Below are 26,344 nucleotides of genomic sequence, written 5' to 3'. Positions count from 1 at the left end.
AAGCAACCTAAATATCCATCAACAGGGGAATAGATAAAGAAGATGTGGTACCTATATACAATGGAATATTACACAGCCATAAAAAAGAACAAAATAATGACATTTGCAGTGATGTGGATGGACCTAGAGATTATCACATTGAGTGAAGTAAGTCAGAAAGACAAATATCATATGACATCACCTATACATAGAAAGGAGATGTAGTACATATACAGTGAAATATTACTCAGCCATTAAAACGAAATCATCTCATTTCTGTCAGGGGAGTCACTGACTGAAACCGCCCTCCCTGGCCAGGCAAGATAATAATGACTCATATGAGTCATCTTAACCACAGTAGGTCCTAGTACAGGACGCAGAACTAAGAAACTACCACCAACTGGAAGAACTCATGAAAGATCAAAAGGAGAGAGGAGGCGTCTGGCCATGGGTCCCACTCACTTCCCAGAATTGGGGTGAGTGAAATGAAAGTCACTCAGTCCAACTCTTTGCAACTCTATGGACTATACAGTCCATGAAATTCTCCAGGCCAAATACTGAAGTGGGCAGCCTTTCCGTTCTCCAGGTGATTCTTCCCAACCCAGGGATCAAACCCAGGTCTCCCGCATTGCAAGTGGATTCTTTACCAGCTGAGCCACAGGGGAAGCCCAAGAATACTGGAGTGGATAGCCTATCCCTTCTCCAGCAGATCTTCCTGACCCAGGAATTGAACTGAGGTCCTTCTACACTGCAGGTGGATTCTTTACCAACTGAACTACCAGTGAAGCCCCATAGCTTTGTGGCATAGCCAGCTAAACTATGAATGGGAAAGCCCCTGGATGTAACATCACAGAGACAGATGATGCCACACGTGTCTAATTGGCTACACTGGCATCCACCTCGGCTGAGCGATGCGGGCGCCCCCAGGAAGGACCCTGAGTCAGAATGACTGGCTGAAGACAACCAGTGAACGAATCCCGTCACCAGAAAACCTAAGACTGTGAGCCATGCGGCACAGCAGGCCTCCTGGGTTTCCTCACCCTCCTGCCCTCCTCCCGGGGCCAGGGCGGGGTGGGGGGGCTTCCCAATCAAGTCTCTTGCTTGGTCAGCACAGGTGTCTCCTGGAACAATTCATTTCCAAGTGTCACACGTGAGCCCCCTCTCAAGCCCCCTTCCTGCAACAGGGTGACACCCAGTATCGGATCGCAATTAGAAAGGCAAGGACTATATGGGAGGGGAATTTGGGGGAGAATGGATTACATGTGTAGGTATGGCTGAGATGCTTCACTGGTTCACCTGAAACTATCCCAGCATTATGCATCGGCTGCACCCCAATGCAAAATACAAAGGTAAAGACACGCAAGGACCTAAAGCTTCATTACTCTAAGACAACTTGGGTTTCTCCCCCACAAGTTATCACTTGAGGATGAAGACTAGGACCTTGACTTTGTATTTTGTTCTCTTGTGACTCTTCAGCGTGATGCTATTTGTTTGCTGAGTCCGTCCCTCCACAGAACCGGCTCACTGTCTGCGGCCACACCACGGTGAACGCGCCCCGCCTCGTCTGACCTCAGAAGTCTAAGCAGGGTCGGGCCTGGTGAGTACCTGGATGGGAGAACCAGCGCTCACTGCTGGCCTGTCTCTCTGACGTCACTTCCGGGGCTTCCCCATTCGTATACATCACTTCCGGGGCTTCCCCATTCCTTTATGTCACTTCCAGGGGCTTCCCCATTCATATTTTAACTGGACCTCTCTGTTGAATTCGACACAGTGGACTACCGGTTACGATGGAAATGTACAACCCTGGCGTCAGGGGAGGAAGAGATTCTTTTTCACAGCATTACTCCTGGGCAAACCTCAATTTTATTCTTTATAAAAAGCCAGTAATAAAAATTTTTTTTTATTTGATCAGTATTTTATTTGATCAAAAGCCTTTTGATCAGTATTTACCTCTTTCTATACTGTATGAGCCTCAGGCGGAAACCTATGGGTTGCCGCAAAAGCAATTCGAAGACGGAAGTTTATATTAAGACAAGCTTACCCTCAGAAAAAAAGAAAAAAAATTATACAGTTGATAAATCGTCAGCCAGATTTATAAAGAAAAAAAGGGAGAGGGCCCTAATCAATAAAATTAGAAGTGAAAATTATTTCTGACGCCACAGAAATATAAAGGCCCATAAGAGATGACTACAAGGAACTGTATGTCAATAAAATGGACACTGAGAAGAAATGGACAAATTCTTAGAAAGGTATAATCTTCCAAGATTGAACCAGGAAAACACAGAAGATATGAACGGACCAGTTACAAGAACTGAAACTGAATCTGTAATTTAAATACTCCCAACAAATTTAAGTCCAGGACCAGATGGCTTCACAGGTGAAGTCTATCAAACACCTATAGACGAGTTAACAGCTATCCTTGTGAAATTATTCCAGAAAATTGCAGAGGAAAAAATACTTCCATACTTATTCTATGAGGCCACCATCACGTTGATACCAAGATCAGATAAAACTATCACACAGGAAAAGAAAAAAAAAAAAAAACTACAGGCCAATATCACTTATGAATAGAGGCAAAAGTCCTCAAAAAAAAAAAAAACCAGCAAACTGAATCCAACAATACATTAAAAGGGTCTTACACAAATATCAAGTGGGATTTATCCAAGGGATGCTAGGATTTTTTTCAATATTCACCAATCAGCATGATACACATTAACAAACTGAAGAATAAAAACTATACGATCATCTCAATAAAAGCAGAAAAGCCTTTTGATAAAATTCAACATGCACTTATGATAAAAATCTCCAGAAAGTTTATGATAAAAGTCTCTCCAGAAAGGAAATCTACCTCAACATAATAAAAGCCATGCATGATAAACCCATAAAGAAGGCAGATTACCAAAGAATTGATACTGTTGAACTGTGGTGTTGGAGAAGACTCTTGAGAGTCCCTTGGACTGCAAGGAGATCAAACCAGTCCATCCTAAAGGAAATCAGTCCTGAATATTCATTGGAAGAACTGATGCTGAAGTTGAAACTCCAATCCTTTGGCCACTTGATGTGCAGAGCCAGCTCATTGGAAAAGGTCCTGGTGCTGGGACCAGGATACCCTGGTGGCTCAGACAGTGAAGAATCTGCCTGCAATGCAGGAGACCTGAGTTTGATCTCTGAGTTTAGGAAGATCCCCTGGAGAAGGAAATGGCAACCCACTCCCGTATTCTTGCCTGGAGAATTCCATGGAGAGAGGAGCCTGGTGGGCTATAGTCTATGGGGTCGCAGAGTCAGGCACAACTGAGTGACTAACACTTTCACTTTTTCTGGGTAAGACTGAAGGCAGAAGGAGAAGTGGGTGACAGAGGATGAGATGGTCGGATGGCATCACTGATTCAATGGACGTGAGTTTCAGCAAACTCTGAGAGGTAGTAAAGTACAGGGAAGCCTGGTGTGCTGCAGCCCATGGCGTCACAGAGAGTTGGACATGACTTAGCGACTGCATAACAACAAAGAATGATAAACCCACAGCTGACATCATACTCAATGATCCTTGCAAAATCCCTGCAAAACTGAAAGCATTTCTGTCTAAAATCAGGAACAAGGTAAGGATGTCCACTGTCACTAATATTACTCAACATAGTTTTGGAAGTCCTAGCCACAACAGTTGGAGAAAAAAATAAATGAAAAAGGACTCCAAATTAGAAAAGCAGAAATTAAACGGTCACTGTTGCAGATGACATGATACTATACAAAGAAAATCCTAACGACGCCACCAGAAAACTACTAGAGATCATCAATGAATTTGGTACAGTTGCAGGAAACAAAATTAAAACACAGAAATATGCTCCTTTTCTATACACTAACAACGAAAAATTAGAAAAAGTAATTAAGGAAGCATTCCTATGGACCATATCAAAAAGAATAAAATATCTAGCAATAATCCTACATAAGGAGGCAAAATACCTGTACTCTGAAAACTTGACGGTGCTGATGAAAGAAATCAAAGACAACACAAACAGATGGGGAGATATATCATGCTCTTGAACTGGAAGAATCAAATTGGCAAAATCACTATACTACCCACAGCAATGTACAGATTCAATGTAATCCCTATCAAATTCCCTGTGGCAGTTTTGACAGCACTAGAACAAAAAAAAATTTTTTTTTAATTTGTATGGAAACACAAAGATCCCAAATAACCAAAGCAATCTTGAGAAAGAACACAGTTGGGGGAATAAGGCCAAAAATCTAAGTAAAAAATAAAGTGGCTCTCCCTATAAAAAAATAAAACAAAACATAAAAAATACTTATCCTTCCTTAGCTGTTATTGAGCATTTATTCTGCCAGATGAATGCTACCATCCATTTGTCACACTCTGAAAACAAAAATTTTAGCATGTGATCAGAGACTGTAAAATGTGTGCCTTAATTTAACTATACATGACAGAGTGTGTAATCTCATCTCAGAAGGTTAACATGTCATTATTGCATGTGTCCTGAATATTTTTAAGAGGCTGTAGATCTTTTTTTGCTACAGTGAATGTATTGTTCCACTGCTGATATAAAAGCACTATTAATTTTCATATACTATTAAAGCATTTCTAATGAATTCTTTAACTTCCCGTAATACTCTTTCAGTTGATTATCTTGGGTTTTTAGGAATAGAACCATTCGCTGGTTCTTCAACTGTTTAGCATATATGCATGCTAGAGACAACTTACAAATGATAATCAGTTCAGTTCATTTCGCTCAGTCGTGTCTGACTCTGTGACCCCATACACTGCAGCGCACCAGGCCTCCCTGTCCATCAGCAACTCCTGAAGTTTACTCAAACTCATGTCCATCGAGTCGGTGATGCCATCCAACCATCTCATCCTCTGTCGTCCCCTTCTCCTTCCACCTTCAAACTTTCCCAGCATCAGGGTCTTTCCCAATGAGTAGGCTCTTCACATCAGGTGGCCAAAGTATTGCAGCTTCAGCGTCAATCCTTCCAATGAATATTCAGGACTGATTTCCTTTAGGAGGGACTGGTTGGGTCTCTTGCAGTCCAAGGGACTCTCAAGAGTCTTCTCCAACAGCACAGTTCAAAAGCATCAATTCTTCGGCGCTCAGCTTTCTTTATGGTCCAACTCTCACATCCATACATGACCACTGGAAAAACCATAGCTTTGACTAGATGGACCTTTGTTGGCAAAGTCATGTCTCTGCTTTTTAATATGCTGTCTAGATCAGTCATAACTTTTCTTCCAAGGAGCAAGTGTCTTTTAATTTCATGGCGGCAATCACCATCTGCAGTGATTTTTGGAGGCCCCAAAAAATAAAGTCTGCCAATGTTTCCCCATCTATTTGCCATGAAGTGATGGGACCAGATGCCATGATCTTAGTTTTCTGAATGTTGAGTTTTAAGCCAATTTTTTCACTCTCCTCTTTCACTTTCATCAAGAGGCTCTTTAGTTCTTCTTCACTTTCTGCCACAAATGATAATGGTTTTGCTGTATTTCTCCACATGTCTTCAGCTTTTATTTATCTTTGCTACTGTATTTTTCTAGAGCTTCCAAAACTTGACAGAGATGCCAGACTTACTTATCACACTCCTGCTTTTATGGAATGTCTTTCATATTTTATTACTAGGCACAGGCTTGTCATTCGAAAAACATCATTTTTTTGAATGACTTTTTTACTCAAACCTCTTTTTGTTCTAAATTGAGTGTCACATATTTAAATAATCTAGCATGCATATTGAAAGTTATCAAATTAATGCATCAGGCAATTTCTTATCTCTTTGGCAATTGGCATGGTGACTTAACTCAGAATTCTACTGAACTGTCAGAATCCATTTATTAAATGATGGACAGACAGACATCACAACCAAGTAGGCAACAAGAAGAGCATATATGTATTAGATTCTCGTTTACACATACTATAAAGATAAATACCATCTTCTACTAGAAGTAAGTACAACTTTTGCAGAAACAGCCGATTCTAGAGCTGGGGCAGAGAAGGTATAAGATAAGCCTGGAGAGCACTGTTCCAGAAAGCAAGGGACTGCTCAAAGAGTGATGAGTATCTATCCAAAGGACACAGGATCCTAACAGCCAAGATAAGGAAACAAGCTAAATGCCCATCGACAGAAGAATGGATAAAGGAGGCGTGGTACATGTATACAACGGAATACTACTCAGCCATTAAAGAGAAGGAAATAAAGCAATTTGCCGCAACATGGATGCAAGTGGAGAAGATCATACTAAGTCAGCTAAGTCAGAGAAAGACAAATACCATGTGACATTGCTTATATATATGTGGAATTGCTTATATGTGGAATCTAAAATATGACACGGATGAACCTACCTACAAAATAGAAATACACTCAGAGATACAGAGAATAGACTTGTGGTTGCCAATGGGGAGGAGGGGAGGGAGGGTTTCAGAGTTTGGGATTGGTAGCTGCAAGCTATTACATCTAGAATGGATAAGAGACAACGTCCTACTGAATAGAACAGGGAACTATATTGAATACCCTGTGGTAAATCATAATGGCAAGGAATTAAAAGAATGTCTATATGTCTATAACTGAAGAAAAGGTGTGTGTGTGTGTGCATGTGTGTGTGTTTGCATATATAAATGTACACATACATACATACAGGTATATAATGGAATATGACTCAGCCATGAAAAGGAATGAAATTGGGTCATTTACAGAGACATGGATGGATCTAGAGTCTCTCATACAGAGTGAAGTAAGTCAGAAAGAGAAAAATAAATATTGTATATTAACACATATGTGTGGCATCTACAAAAATGGTACAGATGATCTTATTTGCAAAGCAGAAATACAGACAGAGACATGCAGAAATATACAGACACCAGGGAGGAAGGGGTGGTGGTGGGATGAACCGGGAGATTGGCCTGGACACATGTTCATTATTAACGCTACATATAAAACAGATAACTAGTGAGAACCTACTGGATAGCTCAGCGAATTCCACTCAATGCTCTGTGGTGACCTAAATAGGAAGGAAATCCAAAAAAAGGTGAGGTATATCTACGTATCGCTGATTCACTTGGTTGAACAGGAAAAAACTAACACGATATTGGAAAGCAACTAGGCCTCAACAAAAATTAACTTTAAAACATAAAAATGTACTTAATCTTTAAAAATGGGCAGACGATGGGAATGGACATTTCTCCAAAGAAGACAGGCTGATGACCGACGGGCACATTAAAAAGATGCTCAGCACTGCTAGTTATTAGACAAACGAAAATCAAAACTTAAAAGAGGTATCACTTCACACCAGTCAGAATGGCCATATTTAAAACATCTGTAAATATCAAATGCTGGCGAGGGTGTGGACAAAAGGGAACTCCCCTACACTGTTGCTGGGAATGTAAGTCGGTACGGCCACTGTGATGGACAGTATGGAGGTTCCTTAGAAGATTAAAAACAGAGCTACCATATGATCCAGCAATCCCACTCCTGGGCATGTACTGGAGAAAACCATAATTCAAAAAATACATGTACCCCAATATTCACGGCGGCACTATTTACAATACCCAAGACAGAGAAACTACTTAAGTGTCCATCGACAGGTGAATGGATAAAGATGCGGTAATATATGCACAGGGGAATATTACACAGCCATAAAAAATAATAAAACAATGCCATTTGTAGCAACATGGATGGGCCTAGAGATTAACATACAAACTGAAGTACGGCAGACATAGAAAGACAAATATCACATGATTATCACTTAGAATGTGAAAGAAATGATACACATGGACTTATACACTAACAGAAATAGATTCACAGACACAGACAACAAACTTATGGTTATTGAAGGGGGAAGGAGAGAGAGAGAAATCAGGAATTTGGGGTTGGCAGAGACACATTACTATACATAAAATGGATAACCAACCAGGACCTACTGAATAGCATGGGAAACTGTTTTCAGTATTCTGTAAGAACCTATAAAATAATTGGAAAAAATGTATATACATAAAAGTGAAGCACTTGACCATATACTTTAAACTAATACAATATTATAAACCAACTACACCCTAATAAAAAAATATATATATAATGATAGGACATCCTTGATGGTCCAATGATTAAGATTCCATGCTTCCAATGCATGGGGCACGGGTTTTATCTCTGGATGGGGAACTAAGATCCTACATTCTGAGTGTTGCAGCCCCCCAAAAATAAAGAGATAAAAAATAAAGTGGCTCTTCCTATTTAAAAAAAAAAAAAGTGAAAAAAACCATAAAGAAGGAAACAGCCTTTCTTGGCGGTCATTGAGCATTTCTTCTGCCAGATCAACAATGCCACACTTGTCACATTGTGAAAACAAAAATAACTGAGCATGTGACCAGAGTGTGTAAAATGTGTGGCTTAATATGACTATTCACCACACAGGGTGCAGTCTTCCCATCTCAGAAGATTATATGTCATTATCGCATAAGCAGGCAAACATGAACACTTTTCATGTATGTCTTCCGCATTTTAAATACGTCATGCATCTTTTGCTACAGTGAATGCATTGCTCAACTTTTAAAAATTCTCCTGGTACAAAAGTACTACTAGTTTTCATTTATTATTATACCATTTTTAATGAAATCTTTACCTTTTCATAACACTTTTTCAGTTGATTGTCGTGGGTTTCCCAGCATAGCATCACTCACGATTCCTCAACTATTGAGCATCTGTGGTGTTTTATGTCACATGCACGGTGCTGGACACAACTATCTAAGGATAATGGCTTTGTATTTCTCCCCATATTTCTTCAGATTTACGTTTGCTTCTGTATTTTCTAGAGCTTCCAAAACCACTGGCATAGAGGCAGAGATGCCAGACTTACTTGGTCTTATTCCTGATTACATGGAATGTCTTTCACACTTAATTACTAGGAATAGGCTTGTCATTCAAAAATCATTGATTTTTTAAAATGATTTTTTAATTTAAACCTCTTTTTATTCTAAACTGAATGTCACTATTTTATTAATCTAGCATGCCTATTGAAAGTTATCAAATTAATGCATCAGATAGTTCTTTAATGTTCTTTTAGGCCATTTGCATAGTGACTTAATTTAGAATTTTATTCAACTATCAGAATCCAATTATTGAACAATGGACTGGCATCACAATCAAGTAGATAAGCAAGGAGAGTTTACATATATTACATAAAAAAATACAGAGATGAATATAGAAATAAATACTCATAGATGTAAATGCGGGTATGCCCACGCACATGTACATAAATGTCCAGATTCCATAGCTGTATTCATTGAGAAGATTTGGGTGTGGCATCATGCCAATAATACTGTTATTTGGCTGATCAATTTTGTTTCTACATGTGCTATGCTCAGACACTCAGCGGTGTCTGACTCTTCTGTGACCCCATGGACTGTAGCCCACCAGGCTCCTCTGTCCATGGGATTTCCCAAAGCAAGAATACTGGAGTGGGTTGCCATTTCCTCCTCTGGGGGATCTTTCCGACCCAGGGATCGAACCTGTGTCCCCTATGTCTCCTGCATTGGCAGGTGGGTTCTTCACCACTAGCACCACCTGGGAAGCCCTCGTTTATCCATACCATGAATATAAATACCATCTTCTACTATAAGGAATTAGAACCTTTGGCGACCTAGCCGATTCCAGAGACAGTACCAGATAAGCCTCAAGATTACTGTCCCAGAGAGCAAGGAATTGCTCAGAGTGACAAGGATCTGTCAAAAGGCCAGAGCATCACAACAGCCAAGAGAAACAACCTAAATGTCCATTAACTAGATGAACGGATAAAAAAGATGTAGCACATACATACAATGGAATACTACTCAGCCATGAAAAAGAACGAAATAATGCCATTTGCAGCCACCGGGATGCAACTAGACATGACCATACTGAGTGAAGTAAGTTGAAGTCAGTCAAGAAAGAGAATGACTAATACCATACTATGGCACTTCAGTTCAGTTCAGCGGCTCAGTCGTGTCTGACTCTTTGTGACCCCATGAACTGCAGCATGCCAGGCCTCCCTGTCCATCACCATCTCCTGGAGCTTGCTCAAACTCATGTCCATTGAGTCGGTGATGCCATCCCACCATCTCATCCTCTTTCGTCCCCTTCTCCTCCTGCCTTCAATCTTTTCCCAGCATCAGGGTCTTTCCCAATGAATCAGTTCTTCACATCAGGTGGCCAGAGTATTGGAGTTTCAGCTTCAGCATCAGTCCTTCCGATGAATATTCAGGACTGATTTCCTTTAGGGTCACTTACATGTGGAATTTTAAACTTTGGCACGGATGCGCCTATATACAAAATGGAAACAGATTCACAGAGAACAGACTGATGGTTATGGGGAAGGGGGAGGATTGGGAGTTTGGGGTTGGCAGATGAAAACTATTATACATAGTTATATATGGCTATATATAGGATGGCTGACCAACAAGCTCCTACTAATATATAATATCCTGTGATGAACCATAATGGAAAGGAATACTGAAAAAAAGAATGTCTATATGTGTGTAAGTGAGTCACTTTAGAGCAGAGATTGGCACCACATTGTAAACTATACTTCAATTACAAAAAAAAAAATAACACAGGAATCAGTTGACACAGGTTCCCACTGACCAAACAGGAAAATTCAAGCATCTGAGTACATGATGATTGTAACAGATAATAATCCATTAAATAGAAGAGGAAGCTACAGGTCTGTACAGGTATAAACAAATGAAAATCTTGGTAGAGACCGTGATATTGACATGGTCTTTGTCCATGAACGGTTGGCCACATGATTCATGGTCATTACCAAGATTTTCATTTGTTTATACCTGTACAGACCCATAGCTTCCTCTTCTATTTAAAGGATTAAAATAACTTGCCCACAAGGTAGTTACTGTAAAAGGGAATAAAGTAACTACATACGGAGGAAGCCTGGCAGACACGGCTTTTAATCAAGGATGAGTCACTTCTCATCTGCTGAGACGCAGTAAGAAGGTAGCAGGACATCTGCGATTTCCCTGCCAGTCCTGAGAACACAGCAGATGAAAACCAAAGCAGGGAAACCCTATAAAACAACTGTGGAGGGTTGAATAGTACCTCTCCAGTACTTGTGTCCACCCAGCCTCTCAGAACGTGACCTTCTTTAGAACCAGGTCTTTGCAGATACAAGTCATTAAAAAAAAAAAAAAAAAAATCAAGATGGGATCATCACAGATTGAGGGTGAGTCCTAAGTCCAATCAGGGCTTCCCTGGTGGCTCAGACGGTGAAGAATCCGCCTGCCAGTGCAGGAGACCCTGGTTTGATCCCTGGGTCGGGAAGGTCCCCTGGAGGAGGGCATGGCAACCCACTGCAGTATCCTTGCCTGGAGAATCCCACGGACAGAGGAGCCTGGAGGGCTGCAGTCCGTGGGGTCGCAGAGCTGAACGGACTCTGAACAATTGAGGACGCTCACACATTAAGTCCCACTGACTGGTGTCCCTGCAGGGACGTGAGCGGACAGAGCAACACAGAGGGAAGACGCTCCCGTGAAGGCAGAGACAGACGTCAGCGCGATGCTCCCACAAGCCAAGAAATGCCCAGGAACGCCAGCAACCACAAGGAGGTAGGGGTGAGACCCTGGGGTACAGTTCTCTCCAGGTTCTTGCCAACGCCTTGATTTCTGGTCCTCTGCTCTCCTCAACTGTGAAAGACCCATTCTGTGCTTTTTCAAGCTGCCCAGTTTGTGGCACTTATGACAGCAAGCCTAGGAAACTAACATGACCCTCAATCTTCCAAACTCCCAGGTCCATGAAGTCAGAAAAAAAAAGGAATATAAGATGGTCTAGATGGAGGGAAACCGAAGACCAAGTGGAACTTGCCATTCTCCCCTGAGTTCTTTCGTCATAAAAGACATTCTTGGGACAACTGATGAACTTAGCATTCAAGCAATATGAATCACCTGATTTTTGATTCTCATATTGTGCTTGGGTAGGAGAAAGTGGCTTCCCTGGGGGCTCAGCTGGTAAAAGAATCCACCTGCATCGAGGGAGATCTGGGTGCGATCCCTGAATTGGGAAGAATCCCCTGGAGAAGGGAAAGGCTACCGATTCCAGTATTCTGGCCTGGAGAATTCTACAGTCCATGGCGTCGCAGAGAGTCGGACACGACTGAGCGACTCTTTCACTTTCACTTTCTAGGAGAAAGGGCTTGGTGGTCGGTGGGATGTCAGGTGGGGGAAACTGACTCCAGGTGACTGTGGAAAACGCTTGTTACTCAAGAGCCAATATTTAAGATTCTCTTAGAAGCTGCTGTTGCTTAAAAAGGTCCACCTCAGTGCGTCCCTGGCGGTCCAGTGGTTAATATTCCCCCTTCCAATGCAAGGGACTCAGGTTTCATCCCCGGTCAGAGAGGTAAGATCCCACATGCAGGGCAACTAAAGCCTGTGTGCCTAAACTAGGCGGTGAGAGGGTAACAGGCAGGAAGATCAGGGTCCCCAAGCGAAGGAAATAAGACTGCAAATGTCAGATGGTTTTTTTTTTTTTCTGTCTCTTAAGCGGCAGGAGGAAATACACTACAAGTGTCAGACTTTTTTTTTTTCTCTTCTCTCTACAAAATGAAAAAGGACATTTCTTTTAAAATTCTGGGTTGCCAAGGACGACAACTGGTTCCACCTGAACTTCACTTTTCTCAAACCTTGAGCTCATGGATGAGTTTTTCTTAATGGAAGTGTTTTTCTGAAGCTATGCTAATGAACTCTGTATTTACCTTAGACCCTGTCTGTCTTCAAGTTGGTTCCGCCTAAGACGCAGAACCCATAAGGGCTCAACAAAGCGGTATGTTTGACTCAGGGAAATGTTCTCTTAAGCAGTGTTCCTTTTTATTTATTCATTTATTTTAAATTTATTTATTTTAATTGGAGGCTAATTACTTTACAGTATTGTTAATGAGTGCTCGCTTCGGCAGCACATATACTAAAAAAAAAGTATTGTTAATGAAACCATGTATTTGCTCAGAAACCTGCCTTTCTTCAAGGTTCATGTCAACTGTTTTATGGCCCGGGATGACTCACCTGGTACCAATGTTATCTCAGAATGCACCTTGTGGGTGAAGGGCTTGGTGCCAGTCTCTGAGTTTTGAGACATTTCCTTCCTCTAATTAGCAGCTTGCTAATAGGTAAACAGGGCTTCCCTCATAGCTCAGTTGGTAAAGAGTCTGCCTGTGATGCAGGAGAGCCCGGTTCGATTCCTAGGTTGGGAAGATCTCCTGGAGAAGGGAAAGGCTACCCACTCCAGTATTCTTGGGCTTCCCTGATGGCTCAGCTGGTAAAGAATCTTCCTGCAATGCAGGCGACCTGGGTTCGATCCCTGGGTCGGGAAGATCCCCTGGAGAAGGGAAAGGCTACCCACTCCAGTATTCTGGCCTGGAGAATCCCATGAACCAAGTTCATGGGGTTGCAAAGAGTCAGACATAACTGAGCGACTTTAACTAACAGGTATATAACTTCTTGCTAGAAACTAGCGAGGGGGCACTCTTTCTGGCCCCTTCTGATGTCTGTGTCAGAAGCTTTCCCTCTCTCTTTTATACTCTAATAAAACTTTATTACACAGAAAGCTCTGAGCAATCACACCTCGCCACTGACCCTGGATTGAATTCCTCTCTGTCCTGGGCTGGGCGTGGGTTGGAAAAGAATTTCCAGACACGAGACAGCATGAGAGGGAAATAGACTTTATTAGAGTAGGAGACGCTGTTGGAACAGCAGGCCCGCTGAAGGGAGAACCGACGTTGAACAGGGGTCCTTCGTCCACTTTTATGCCCAGGGTACAAGGAGCGGGACAGGGGTCTCGCGGGTCATTTGCTGATTGGATGAGGCCCATATACTGGGCGGAGGGAAGACTAGGGCAAATACCTTCTCCTTGTGGGCTAGGAGGAGAGACAGGTTATATCGTTCCATTAATAGTTACAACAGGCGGGGGCGGGAAGGATGACAAGGGTCTGGTTTTTCCCCTTCCTGCATCCCAAGACCCTCCTTGGTTTTATCTGCTCTTCCGTCCTTGGTTCACCACACTGGCCTCTGGAGGCCAAGAATTCCGGCATCGTTCACGGCCCATAGCAAAAACCTTTGAAAGGCCTGGGGCCCCGAGGTACAGAGCACATGCTCTCTGAGGCTCACACAACCACAACCACAAGCCCACGTGGTCTGCAGCTGACGTGTCGCAACTAGCGACAAGCCTGCACACTGCAACAAACAGCCCACAGGCCTCAACTAAGACCCTGCTCAGCTATAATGCATACATATAAAATTTTTTTTAATTAGAAAAAAAGATAAAAATTTTAAAAATAATTTTTAAAAAATCCACCGGTCTAATAATCAGGGAAATAGAAATGGAAGCAAAAATAGAAATGGAAGCAAAAAGGAAAGAACCTGTCTTCTAATACTGATGAGAAGAAAATCAGTAAGTCTGAGGAAACCGGGTATGATAAAAATGAGCGGCGACAGGACTCTGTTCGGTTCTGTATGTGAGGAAGAGGTGCCCCTGTATTGGAGAGAAGTTTTGCAGTCTCTGCTTGAGTTGAAGATGTGCAACCTGTGATGACCCAGCAACCCACCTGCGCAGAGGGCACCCTTGGATGTCCACACGCTGCACAGCAAACACGGCTAGGAAGGTCGTACCGACCTTGTCTGTAAGGACTGAAGGCTTGAGATGACCGAAGTGTCCACGGACAAGAGTCACGGATAAGGAAATCGTGACAGGTTGATACAGTGGTTGAAATGTTTGAGCCTGACCTAGATTTATAGCAGGGATCCATCGTGAAGATAAACGGTCAACTGAGAAAAATGAATGAAACGACATCCGTTGACTGATGACAATATGCAAATGTGAACAGGCACTCAGAGTTACTCAATTGTGTTATAACTGTGTTTCTGTATATGTATGAATATGTATTTAGTACAGGCCTACTTTGGTAAAACTGTTACCCTTGGGAAACGGGAGAGATACAGAATAAAAGGAGAGGAGCTTTAGATTTAAAATTTAATATTTTTGACTGCTTTTAAAATGCCAAAACAAATGTGCTAATTGCCAACAGTCAAATTAAGGCATGAAACCCGAGGCTGTCCTTTTTCAATGCTTTTCATATTTTTCTTTTTCCAGTGTTGAAAAATACCATCAAAGCAAATAGACTATTTTCTTAATGGAAACGTCATTTTGATAAAATAAAGCAAACAAAAAGGGTAGGATTCTCAGGGATCCAAAGATTCTTCAATACACGCATATTAATCAATATGATACACCATATTAACTAACTGAAAGATAAAAACCATATGATAATTTCAATAGAGACAGAAAAGGCTTTCGACAAAATTCAGCACTCTTTTATGATTAAAAAAAAAACACAAACTCTTCAAAAAATGGGCACAGAAGGAACCTACCTTAACATAATAAAGGCCATAAACAATAAACCCACATCCCTGGGGGCTCCGATGATAAAGCATCTGCCTGCAATGCGGGAGACCTGGGTTCGATCCCTGGGTTGGGAAGATCCCCTGGAGAAGGAAATGGCAACCCACTCCAGTATTCTTGCCTGGAGCATCCCATGGACGGAGAAGGCTGGTGGGTTACAGTCCTTGGGGTCACAAAGAGTCGGACACAACTGAGTGACTAACAGACAGACATACAACAAACCCACAGCAAACAGGTTTCTCAATGGGGAGAAGCTGAAAGCATTCCCTCTGAGATCAGGAACAAGACGAGGACACATATTGTGAAAACAGACTTATGAACAAGGGTAGAAGAGAAGAGGGCCGGGGTGAGACAAACGGAGAGAGTCGCAGGGATGCATACACACTAACGTATGTAAATAGAGAGCCAGTGGGAACTTGCTATCTATCTCAGGAACTCAAACTGGGGCTCTGTCATAAGCTAGAGGGGTGGGAGGGGGATTCAAGAGGGAGGGGACGTAGGTACACCTATGGTGAATTCATGTTGATGTATGGCTGAAATCAAACCAGTAATGTAAACCAATCAATCAATTAAAACTAAATATAGTTTTTAAAAGGTAGGGTTGTGCCATGAAAGGGGAGATATATGCAACAGAGAAATGGATAAAGAAGACATAGTACACATATACAATGGATTATTACTCAACCATTAAAAGAGTGAAACAATGCCATTTATAGCAACATGAATGCACTTAAAGACTATCATACGGAGTGAAGTAAGTCAGAGACGGAGAAATATCATGTGACATCCCTTACATGTGGGATCTAAAAAGAAATGATACAGATGAACTTAGAAACAAAACAGAAACACTCACAGACTTAGAGAAGAAACTTATGGTTCCCAGGGGGGAAGGACGGGGGAAGGGATGGTCAGGGAGTCTGGGATGGACATGGACACACGGCTGTATTTAACATGGAGAACCAGCAAGGACCTGCTGGACAGCCCAGGGAACTCTGCTCAATACTCTGTAATAACCCTATGGTTCCCAGGGGGAAGGATGGGGGAAGGAATAGTCAGGGAGTCTGGGATGGACATGGACACACTGCTGTGTTTAACATGGAGAACCAGCAAGGACCTGCTGGGCAGCACAGGGAACTCTGCTCAATGTCACGTGGCAGCCTGGATGGGAGGGGAGTTTGGGGGAGAAAGGATGCATGTATATGTAAGGCTGAGTCCCTCTGCCGACCACCTGAAATTATCATATTTTTCATCGGCTATACCCCATTACAAAATAAAAAGTTACAAAGGAAAGACGTATGGATGAGAACGCCCATCAAATATAGCACTCAGAATATTTCTGAGCACACAACACAATAAAGAAGTGTATAATTATTACTCATGATTTCGCATTATCTGTGCCAAAACCTTATCAAGTTAGCCCAAGAGGAAAAGCATCCATGAAGATCCACCACAATAGCACCACCCCACCAGCAGACACAACCAAACCCCTGCACTGCGGCATCTCTAACAAGGTCTACACAACGGCACCTGGGGTGGGTGATCAAACCAGTCCATCCTTAAGGAAATCAACCTTGTAATATTCATTGGAAGGACTGACGCTGAAGCTCTAATACTTTGGCTACCTGATGCGAAGAGCTGACTCACTGGAAAAGACCCCGATGCTGGGAAAGACTGAAGGCGAGAGGAGAAGGGGACGACAGAGGATGAGGTGGTTGGATGGCATCACCAACGCGATGGACATGGGTTTGAGTAAGCTCCGGGAGTTGGTGATGGACACGGAAGCCTGGCGTGTTGCAGTCCTTGGGGTCGCAGAGTCGGACACGACTGAGCGACTGAACAATAATGGTTGGGCGGGTGTTGTGCATAACAGAAGCATGAAAGATCAGCAGCACAATGATAAAAATACAATAATTTCCCAGCACAGGACCATAAAACCCCTTGAGGAAAGGAAGCCATGTTCTGAACTCCTAGGAGAGCACCCAGGGAAGAACCAGTGATGGTTTATCTGAGGCCATCGGTGTTTTAGTAATTCTACCTGTTTTAGTAATGTAATACTATGAGCATTTTTGAAACCTTGTTTATTCGCTCATCTACTGTCTTCTATATAAAGGAGGCTGAGCACCAGAGAATTGATGCTTTCAAACTGTGGTGCTGGAGAAGACTCTTGAGAGTCCCTCAGACAGCAAGGAGATCAAACCAGTCCATCCTAAAGGAAATTAGTCGTGAATGTTCATGGGAAGGACTGATGCTGAAGCTCCTTTGGCCACCTGATGTGAAAAGCCAGTGCACTGGAAAAGACCCTGACGCTGGTAAAGATTGAAGGCAGGAGGAGAAGGGGACGACAGAGGATGAGATGGTTGGATGGCATCACTGACTCGATGGACATGAGTGTGAGTAAACTCTGGGAGTTGGTGATGGACAGGGAGGCCTGGCGTGCTGCCATTCACGGGGTCGCAAAGAGTCGGACACTACTGAGGGAGTGAACAACAGCAATACTATCTTTGATTGGGCTTCCCTGGTGACTCAGCGGTAAAGAACCAGCCTGCCAATGCAGGAGATGTGGGTTGGATCCCTGGGTCGGGAAGATCCCCTGAAGGAGGAAACGGCAACCCACTCCAGTATTCTTTCCTGGGCAATCCCATGGACAGAGGAGCCTGGTGGACTACAGTCCACGGGGTCACAAGAGTCAGACAAGACTAGAAGACAAGCAACAAGTATCTCTATTATCTTACTCAGTAAAACAAACGTTCCATGGAAGTAGGGAGCTTCTCTGGTCACTTTCGGAGCTTGACTATCTATTGGATGCTGGCACAAAATTAAATTCTAAATCAATACTGATGGCATAGAGCCAAGAGCAACAGATGAAATATCTCTTATGCGGTCCTTCTAATGAGTATAAACATCTTGCAAACTGTTGGTACTCTGAAATGCACATTAAAACCACCCTGGCGCCCGTTTCAATCTTCCTGGTGATAGCCAGTGCTTCAGTGATACCGCTAAAGGAATATGGATGTCAAGGAATGAATTATTGCCTCTGAGCAAATGGGACAGATCAGCATAAAACTTGAATTACAGAAAGATCTTTAAGCAAAGGATGTCACCATACTGCATGTGGGGTTGATTCGAACTCCATATACGTTCATTTTTAATAGCATGTTGATTACATGCTACTCACAAGGAGAACAGAGGCACTGTAAAACATAACAGATACACTGCATATTGTTGGTGCATTAGATAAGAAATGACAATGAAACCAAGTGTACTTTTTAATACAGAAAACTGTATGAGCTTGGAATACTAAATGGTTCAAGACAAAAATCTCTGGCACTGGCAGAAAAACAGAAATACAGATCCACAGGACAGGTTCTATCCTGTTGTCTCCCAGAGCAGAACCCACGTACCTGTGGTCGCCTAATCTATAACAAAGGAGGCAAGAATATACAATGGAGAGAAGACAGGCTCCTCTATTGAGTGGTGCTGAGGAAAGTGGACAGCGACGTGTAAAAGGAGGAAATCAGAACCCTCCTTGACACCACACACAAAAATAGACTCGACGTGGATAAAAGACCCACACGTAAGATCAGACACTGTACAACTCTTAGAGGAAAACGCAGGCAGAATCCTCTTGACATAAATCACAGCAAGATCCTTCTCGGCCCATCTCCCAGAGTAATGAAAGTAAGAGCAAAGATGAACAAATGGGACTTAATGAAACTTAAAAGCCTTTCACAGGAAAGGAAACCATAAACAAAAGGAAAAGACAACACTCCGAATGGGAGAAAAATATATCTGCAAACAAAGCAACCGACAACAGATTATTCTTCAAAATATACAAACAGCTCATGCACCCCAGTATCAGAAAAAAAAAGACAAAAAAATGAGTGGAAGATATAAACAGACATACAGATGGCCAAGAGGCACAGGAAAAGATGCTCAACATGACTCATTAGAAGAGAAATGAAAAATCAAAACCACACTGAGGAATCATGTCTCACCAGTCACAATAGCCATCATAAAAAAAAAAAGAAAATCTACAAATAATAAATGCTGGAGAGGGTGTGGAAAAAAGGGAACCCTCTTGCACCACTGGTGTGGATGTAAATTGGTGCAGTGACTACAGAGAACAGGATGGAGTTCCTCAAAAAACTAAACAGAGAACTATCGTATGAGCCAGCAATCTCACTCCTGGGCATATACCTGTCATTCAGTCGCTCAGTCGTGTCCAACTCTTTGTGACCCCATGGACTGCAGCACGCCAGGCCTCCCTGTCCATCACCAACTCCTGGAGCTTACTCAAACTCATGTCCATGGAGTTGGTGATGCGATCCAACCACGTCATCCTCTGTCATCCCCTTCTCCTCCTGCCGTCAGTCTTTCCCAGCATCGGGGTCTTTTCCAATGAGTGGGCTCTTCGCATCAGGTGGTCAAAGTGTTGGAGTTTTAGCTTCAGCATCACTACTTCCAATGAATATTCAGGGTTGATTTCCTTTAGGATTGGTTGGTTTGATCTCCTTAGAGTCCAAGGGACTCTCAAGAGTCTTCTCCAACACCACAGTTCAAAAGCATCAGTTCTTCGGCGCTCAGCCTCATTTATGGCCTAACTCTCACATCCACTCGTGACTACTGGAAAAACCATAGCTTTGACTAGACGGACCTTTGTTGGCAAAGTAACGTCTCTGCTTTTTAATATGCTGACCTGGTTTGTCACAGCTTCTCTTCCAAGGAGTAAGCATCTACACCCTGAGAAAACCATAATTCAGAAAGGCACGTGTACCCCAATGTTCACTGCAGCGATACTGACAATAGGCAGGACAAGTAAGCAACATACATGCGTACTGACAGCTGAATGCATGAAAAAGATATGGTACCTATTTACAATGGACTATTTCCCAGCCATAAAAAGGAATGAAATTGAGTCATCTGTAGAGACATGGATGGACCCAGAATCTGTCATACAGAGTGAAGTAAGTCATAAAGAGAACAACAACTTCCATGTATTAATGCGTATATAGAGCATTTATAGGAACAAGTGGTACAGAAGAACCTGTTTGCAGGGCAGGTTCTCTACATCTAGAGAATGGTCACGGGGACACTGAGAAGGAAGGAAGAGGGTGGGATGGATTGAGAGAGTGACATACACACACGATCACGTGTAAAATCAACAGCTAGTGGGAAGCTCCATGTAGCCCAGGGACCTCAGCTTGGCGCTCTGAGATGACCTCCAGGGGTGGGATGGGGGTGGGAGGGAGACTCTAGAGGGAAGCGATGTATGTACACATATATCTGATTCACATTGTTGAACGGCAGAAAGTAGCTCAACACTGTAAGACAATGAGACTCTAATAAAAAAAATTAGAGAGAGAAGGTAGCCCACTGATTATATAATCCCGCCTCAAAGGGGACCAGGACCTACAGTACCAACTGTTTACATCTTTAAAGCTAAAGTCAGTATCTGAAAATCCACAGCGCGACTGAAAATTAAAAGTTACTTTTTGAGCTATGTAATTAATCGATTGGGCTTCCCTGGTGGCTCAGAGGTTAAAGCGGCTGCCTGCAATGCGGGAGACCCGGGTTCGATCCCTGGGTCGGGAAGATCCCCGGAGAAGGAAATGGCACCCCACTCCAGTACTCTTGCCTGGAAAATCACACGGACGGAGGAGCCTGGTGGGCTGCAGTCCATGGGGTCGCAAAGAGTCAGACACGACTAAGCAACTTCATTTCACTAATTAATCAATTAGACTTCATCATGGGATTACTATCATCACTGCAGATTTTTACAGATGAAATCAACTACAGACTATTATTTATAGCTTTGTCACAGCAGGGGAATAAAATTAAAACATTAATAGAAAATTACTGTGGTTTTGGAGTAGAAATGAGCTCTGTCTGATGTTCTGTAGTCATAAGGCGTGATTTGGAGAAGGCAATGACATCCCACTCTGGTACTTCTCGCCTGAAAAATCCCATGGACAGAGGAGCCTGGTCAGTTATAGTCCATGAGGGTCACAAAGAGTCGGACAAGACTGAGTGACTAAGTGCCAGGTTAAATAAAATATATTTACTAACTTATGCTGAGAGGAGAAACAAGCATTTTAAGAACAGTATGAATTATGTATTCTGCCATGCTGTATGTGAAGGCTGATTATTTTTTAAAAAGGCACTTTAAACACAAATTGAGAACTTCAGTGACTCTGTTGTCATATCGGGTTATAATAACGTTTTCAAACTCTAGATCCTGACTCATTAGCAGTTCTGAAATCATTTAAATGCCATGACAATGTTTTTTTAATAATATGCAATAAAAATATCAGAAAGAAGTACATATAGTGAGAGTACTGTTTCATGAAATTTTTACATTTTTAAAATTTATATATATGCATGTACATAAAATAAGCACATATAGCTATTGGTGGAGAAGGAAATGCAAACCCATTCCAGTATTCTTGCCTGGAGACTCTCATGGACTGAGGAGCCTTGGGCGGGGAGTAGCAGTCCATGAGGTCTGAAAAAGTTGGACACGACTGAAATGACTTATCACAGGTATTCGGTCACCAAATAAGGACGGTCATATTCAGGGAGCTTTGGAAATTTCTGAAGAGAATGGAGCAGAGCTGGTTTTATAAAAGCTGGTTCGCCAAGTGAGGAAGGTGGCATTCAGGGAACGTTGGAAATCCCTGATGAGAATGGCAGAGAGCTGGTTGTAGCCGGCAAGTAATCTTAACTCCGCTGGCAAACCAGTTGTCAGGCTGTAAAAGCAGAGAACCCGTTCAACTCCATTCATGCATCCAGTTCGCCACGTGCCGGGCAGGGATTTGCACAGCTGCTAAGCTGACAACTTGATGGTGCAACATGAGGAATGATCCCAGAGAAGCTCGTACACTTGGCTTCGGCTTCAGGGTGTTGAAATTATCAAGTTCAAGTGCGGATCCTCCCTCGAGGCTGCACAAAACTTGCGATGAAGCATCAGACGCCTCCTTCTGAGACCAGTGGCGAGTTTCTGTCTCTGGAACAGACAACCCAATTGAGATCCTTGTGCGTCTGCCCATCTTGTGATATGATAAAGCATCTGCCTGCGATCCAGGAAACCTGGGGTTCGACTACTGGGTTGGGAAGGTCCCCAGGGGAAGGGGATGGCTACCCACTCCAGGATTCTCGTCTGATACAGTTCATGGACAGAGGAGGCTGATGGGCTTACAGTCCATGGGGTCACAAAGAGTCAGACGTGACTGAGCAACTAACGCTTTCACAACCTGATGCTTTAGAAAGACATGATCTCTACTCTTGCTCCTGCCAGAGGAGGTCACGGTAGCCTTCCACTAACTAGACCACTCGTGACGACAGCAGAGGGGATAACCAGGGGAATTACCCGGGTTTCGTGTGCACGCCTCCCTAACCCTGACCCTCCCTTCACTGCAAAGCTGTGAATCTAACTCCCTTTGAGCTGCAGGCCACATGCTTCAGTCGGTTCAGTTCAGTTGCTCAGTCGTGTCCGACTGTTTGTGACCCGATGGACTGCAGCATGCCAGGCTGTGTCCCCAGAAATGTGTATGTTGAATTGCTAACCCCCAATGCGATGGTCCCTGTTGGCTCAGCAGCAGAGAATCTGCCTCCCAATGTAGGAAATGCAAGTTTCATCCCTGGGTTGGGGAGATCATTCCAGTATTATTGCCTGGAGAATCCCATGGACAGAGGAGCCTGGTGGGCTACAGTCCATGGGGTCGCAAGAAGCAGGACAGAACACTCAAACATGCAAAATGTGATGGTAACAGAAAGGGGTTTGGGAAGTGGTTAGATGGTTGGGGTTGAGCCCTCATAAACGGCATTAGTGTCCTTACAAAAGAACCCCAGAAAGCTTCTTCACCCCTTCACCAGGTGAAGACTCAGAACCTGCCAGCATCTTCATGCTTGTTTGTTTATTAAGAGATCTTTTTAAAATGTAGACCATTTTTAAAGTCTTTACTGAACTTCTTACAATACTGCTTCTGCTTTGCGTTTCGGTTTTTTGGCCCCCAGGCATGCGGGATCTTAAGTTCCCTGACCAGGGATCGAAGCTGCACCCCCCTACATTGGAAAGGGAGGTCTTAGCCACTGGAGTTCTGGGGAAGTCTCTAGTGCCTGCATCTTGGACTTCCTGGTATCTAGTACATGGAGAAAGGTGAATTCTCTAGGGCCTTGATCTTGGACTTGCTAGCATCTGCAACAGGGAGAGAGGTTTGTGGTTTTGTTATGACAGCCTGTACGGACTAAGATGCCTCTCCAGGGAAGACGACATCACCCATCTCCTACCATCGATTCTGGGCATCCTGTGCTAACAGCCATGAGAAGTGGCTGTGTCCGTCCGTTTCCCTTGTCTGTTCTTTCGGAAAACTACCTTATTCCAAGATCAAGTTGGATGTGTTATTCCAAGCTGTGCCGGACTTCACAGTCGAAAGGTTTTCGATAGCAAGGAAATGACTGGTAGCAAGGAAAAGAATCATATTCTTGCCCCTTTTGAAGTCAGTCAAGAGCAAGGGAAATTTAAAAAAAAAGAACAGCAGAGGAATTATCCCAAGGGGACGTATCTGAGGATACACAGACATATGTATAAGCATGCAGCTGGCAAAGCTTTGAGTTGAGTCAGCAAAAGCAAAATGAAGTACGGTGGTGAGTGAGTACATGGTGCATTTAGCCCACTTAAACTGTCTGTCTGTAAATATTAATAACAGTAATAAAAAGTACTTTCCATAGAATTATAAAATGACAATGAAATAATAATTACTACTACCAGTCTTATATAATTTCCAGTAGTCACACACAGATGCGAGAGTTGGACCAAAAAGAAGGTTGAGCACTGAAGAATTGATGCTTTTGAACTGCGGTGTTAGAAAAGACTCTTGAGAGTCCCTTGGACTGCAAGGAGATCAAACCATAGTCTGTCCTAAAGGAGATCAGCCCTGAATATTCATTGGAAGGACTGGTGCTGAAACTGAAACGCCAGCACTTTGACCACCTGTTGCGAAGAGCTGACTCAGAAAAGACCCCGATGCTGGGAAAGATTGAACGCAAGAGGAGAAGGGGGCGACAGAGGATGAGATGGTTGGATGGCGTCACTGAAACAATAAACATGAGTTTAAGCAAACTCGAGGAGACAGTGATGAACAGGGAAGCCTGGCGTGCCACAGTCTATGGGGTCAGAAAGAGTCAGACACAACTTAGCGCCTGAACAACAAAAAATCATTAATAAAATTTATCTACTTTTCCTAATCTGCAGTAGTTGCTTTTCCTCCTGCTTCAAGTTATGTAGACAATCACTTCAAAAAATTTTGCAACAGTGCAGACATAACTTAGGCAAGAAAAACTCTAAACCCTGAATTTCCCTAATAATCAGTGCCTCAACTGTAAAAGTAGTGCCCAAGAACCAAAAACCTTTCTATGATTAATATTTATATATGTAAGTAATTATGTGTATCTGTTTTAATCAGGAAAAAAAAAAGCACCATAACCGAAACCTTTTCATACTGTTCATGGGGTCCTTGCAGCAAGACTACTGGAGTTGGTTGAAATTTCCTCCTCCAGCGGACCACATTGTATCGGAACTCTTCACCGTGACCCGTCCGTCTAGTGTGGCCCTGCATGGCATGGCTTGTAAAGAAGCCGCCGCCGATGCAGAAGACGTGGGTTCGATCCCTGGGTCGGGAAGATCCCCTGGAGGAGGAGGAAATGACAAGCCACTCCAGTATTCTGGCCTGGAGAATCCCCTGGACCAAGGAGCCGGGCGGGCTACAGTCCAGAGAGCCGCAATGAGTCAGACACGAGTGAGTGACTTAAGCACATACGTGTGCATGGCATGGGTCATAGCTTCATTGAGTTGCACAGGTCCCTTTGCGACCACAAGGCTCCATTGTAACTGCCCAGGTCTGTTTAAAATCTTCATTCAATGCCCAGAGCCTCACGGTTCATTCTTTCCAAGCTTCACGTAGGCACACATGATGTCCAATATTGGGAAGCCAGAATGTAAGGTTTGATTTTTTTTTCTTTTTTTTGAATATATGACTTGCTCCTTCAGCACATTATTTAACTTCAAATCTGTTTTCTCTAATCGTCTGTGGAAGCAGTGGGTTACCATAGTTACAAAGTAAAGAGTGTTATGGCAACGAAGAAATGACTGATGAAGTTCTACATGACAGATTCAAAGACAGTAGGAAACAGCCCCAGCGGGCAACTGGGAACTTATCGAGCTGCCGGTCACAGATAATGACCATGGAAACGTATCAGGATCTGGGTCAGAAAGCCTCTCCAGGGTTTCCAGATGCCTCTCCCACGTGGCGCTTCAAAGGGCTGATCTGAGGAACGGGGCCACGCTGGCGTCAGCATCCGTTAATGTTAGCACAGCGCCCGAGGACGCGCTATAACCACCACACGCCACGCTCTGTGATGGGTTCAGGCGAGGGGCTGTGATGAGGTACCAGGAGAACCCCGGGGCTGCAGGTGAAAGTGCTGTATGATGTCCCTGTGCCTGCCCTTGTAGCTCAGTCCATAAAGCACCTGCCTGCAGGGCGGGAGACCCGGGTTCCATCCCTGGCTTGGGAAGATCCCCTGGAGAAGGCAGTGGCAACCCACTCCAGCATCCTCGCCTGGAAAATCTCATGGACAGAGGAGCCTGGCGGGCTGCAGTCCATGGGGTTGCAAAGAGTCGGGCACGACTGAGCGACTACTTACTTACTTCCCACATGTAAGAAAGCCGATCCTCGAGACCTGTCTTTTAACCATCTTACACGATCCTCCCACTAACAAGGTCAAAGACGTGCAGTGTGGGGACGATACACTTTTTACAAGTCTAACATGCTGACCTTTGCTCTATCGATGAGACAGACACAGAAGACGTTCTATGCACATCCGATGGGATATCCCTCAGCCATGAAAAAAAATGAAATGATGCTACTTGCGGCATGGGCGGATCCAG

General features: G+C 43.3%; 1 protein-coding gene across 2 annotated transcripts in view; it reads right to left on the bottom strand.

Annotated features, from left to right (window-relative positions):
• PNPLA4 (patatin like phospholipase domain containing 4) overlaps positions 1–26,344 on the bottom strand; it is a 101,302-nt gene that overhangs the window by 33,434 nt on the left and 41,524 nt on the right. Inside the window, exon 7 of one of the 2 annotated variants that reach the window (XM_043895525.1) lies at positions 21,216–22,405. The exons of the other annotated variant lie outside the window; for it this stretch is intronic. Coding sequence (XP_043751460.1) covers positions 22,295–22,405 — 111 coding nt within the window. The 3' untranslated portion in view covers positions 21,216–22,294. Of the gene's footprint in view, positions 1–21,215; positions 22,406–26,344 lie in introns of those variants that run through there. 2 annotated transcript variants of the gene reach the window in all.

Source organism: Cervus elaphus, chromosome X (assembly GCF_910594005.1).
Source record: "Cervus elaphus chromosome X, mCerEla1.1, whole genome shotgun sequence".
Lineage (NCBI taxonomy): Eukaryota > Metazoa > Chordata > Mammalia > Artiodactyla > Cervidae > Cervus > Cervus elaphus.
Note: the sequence above shows the minus strand (reverse complement) of the source record. Positions and strands in the feature narration are given on the sequence as shown.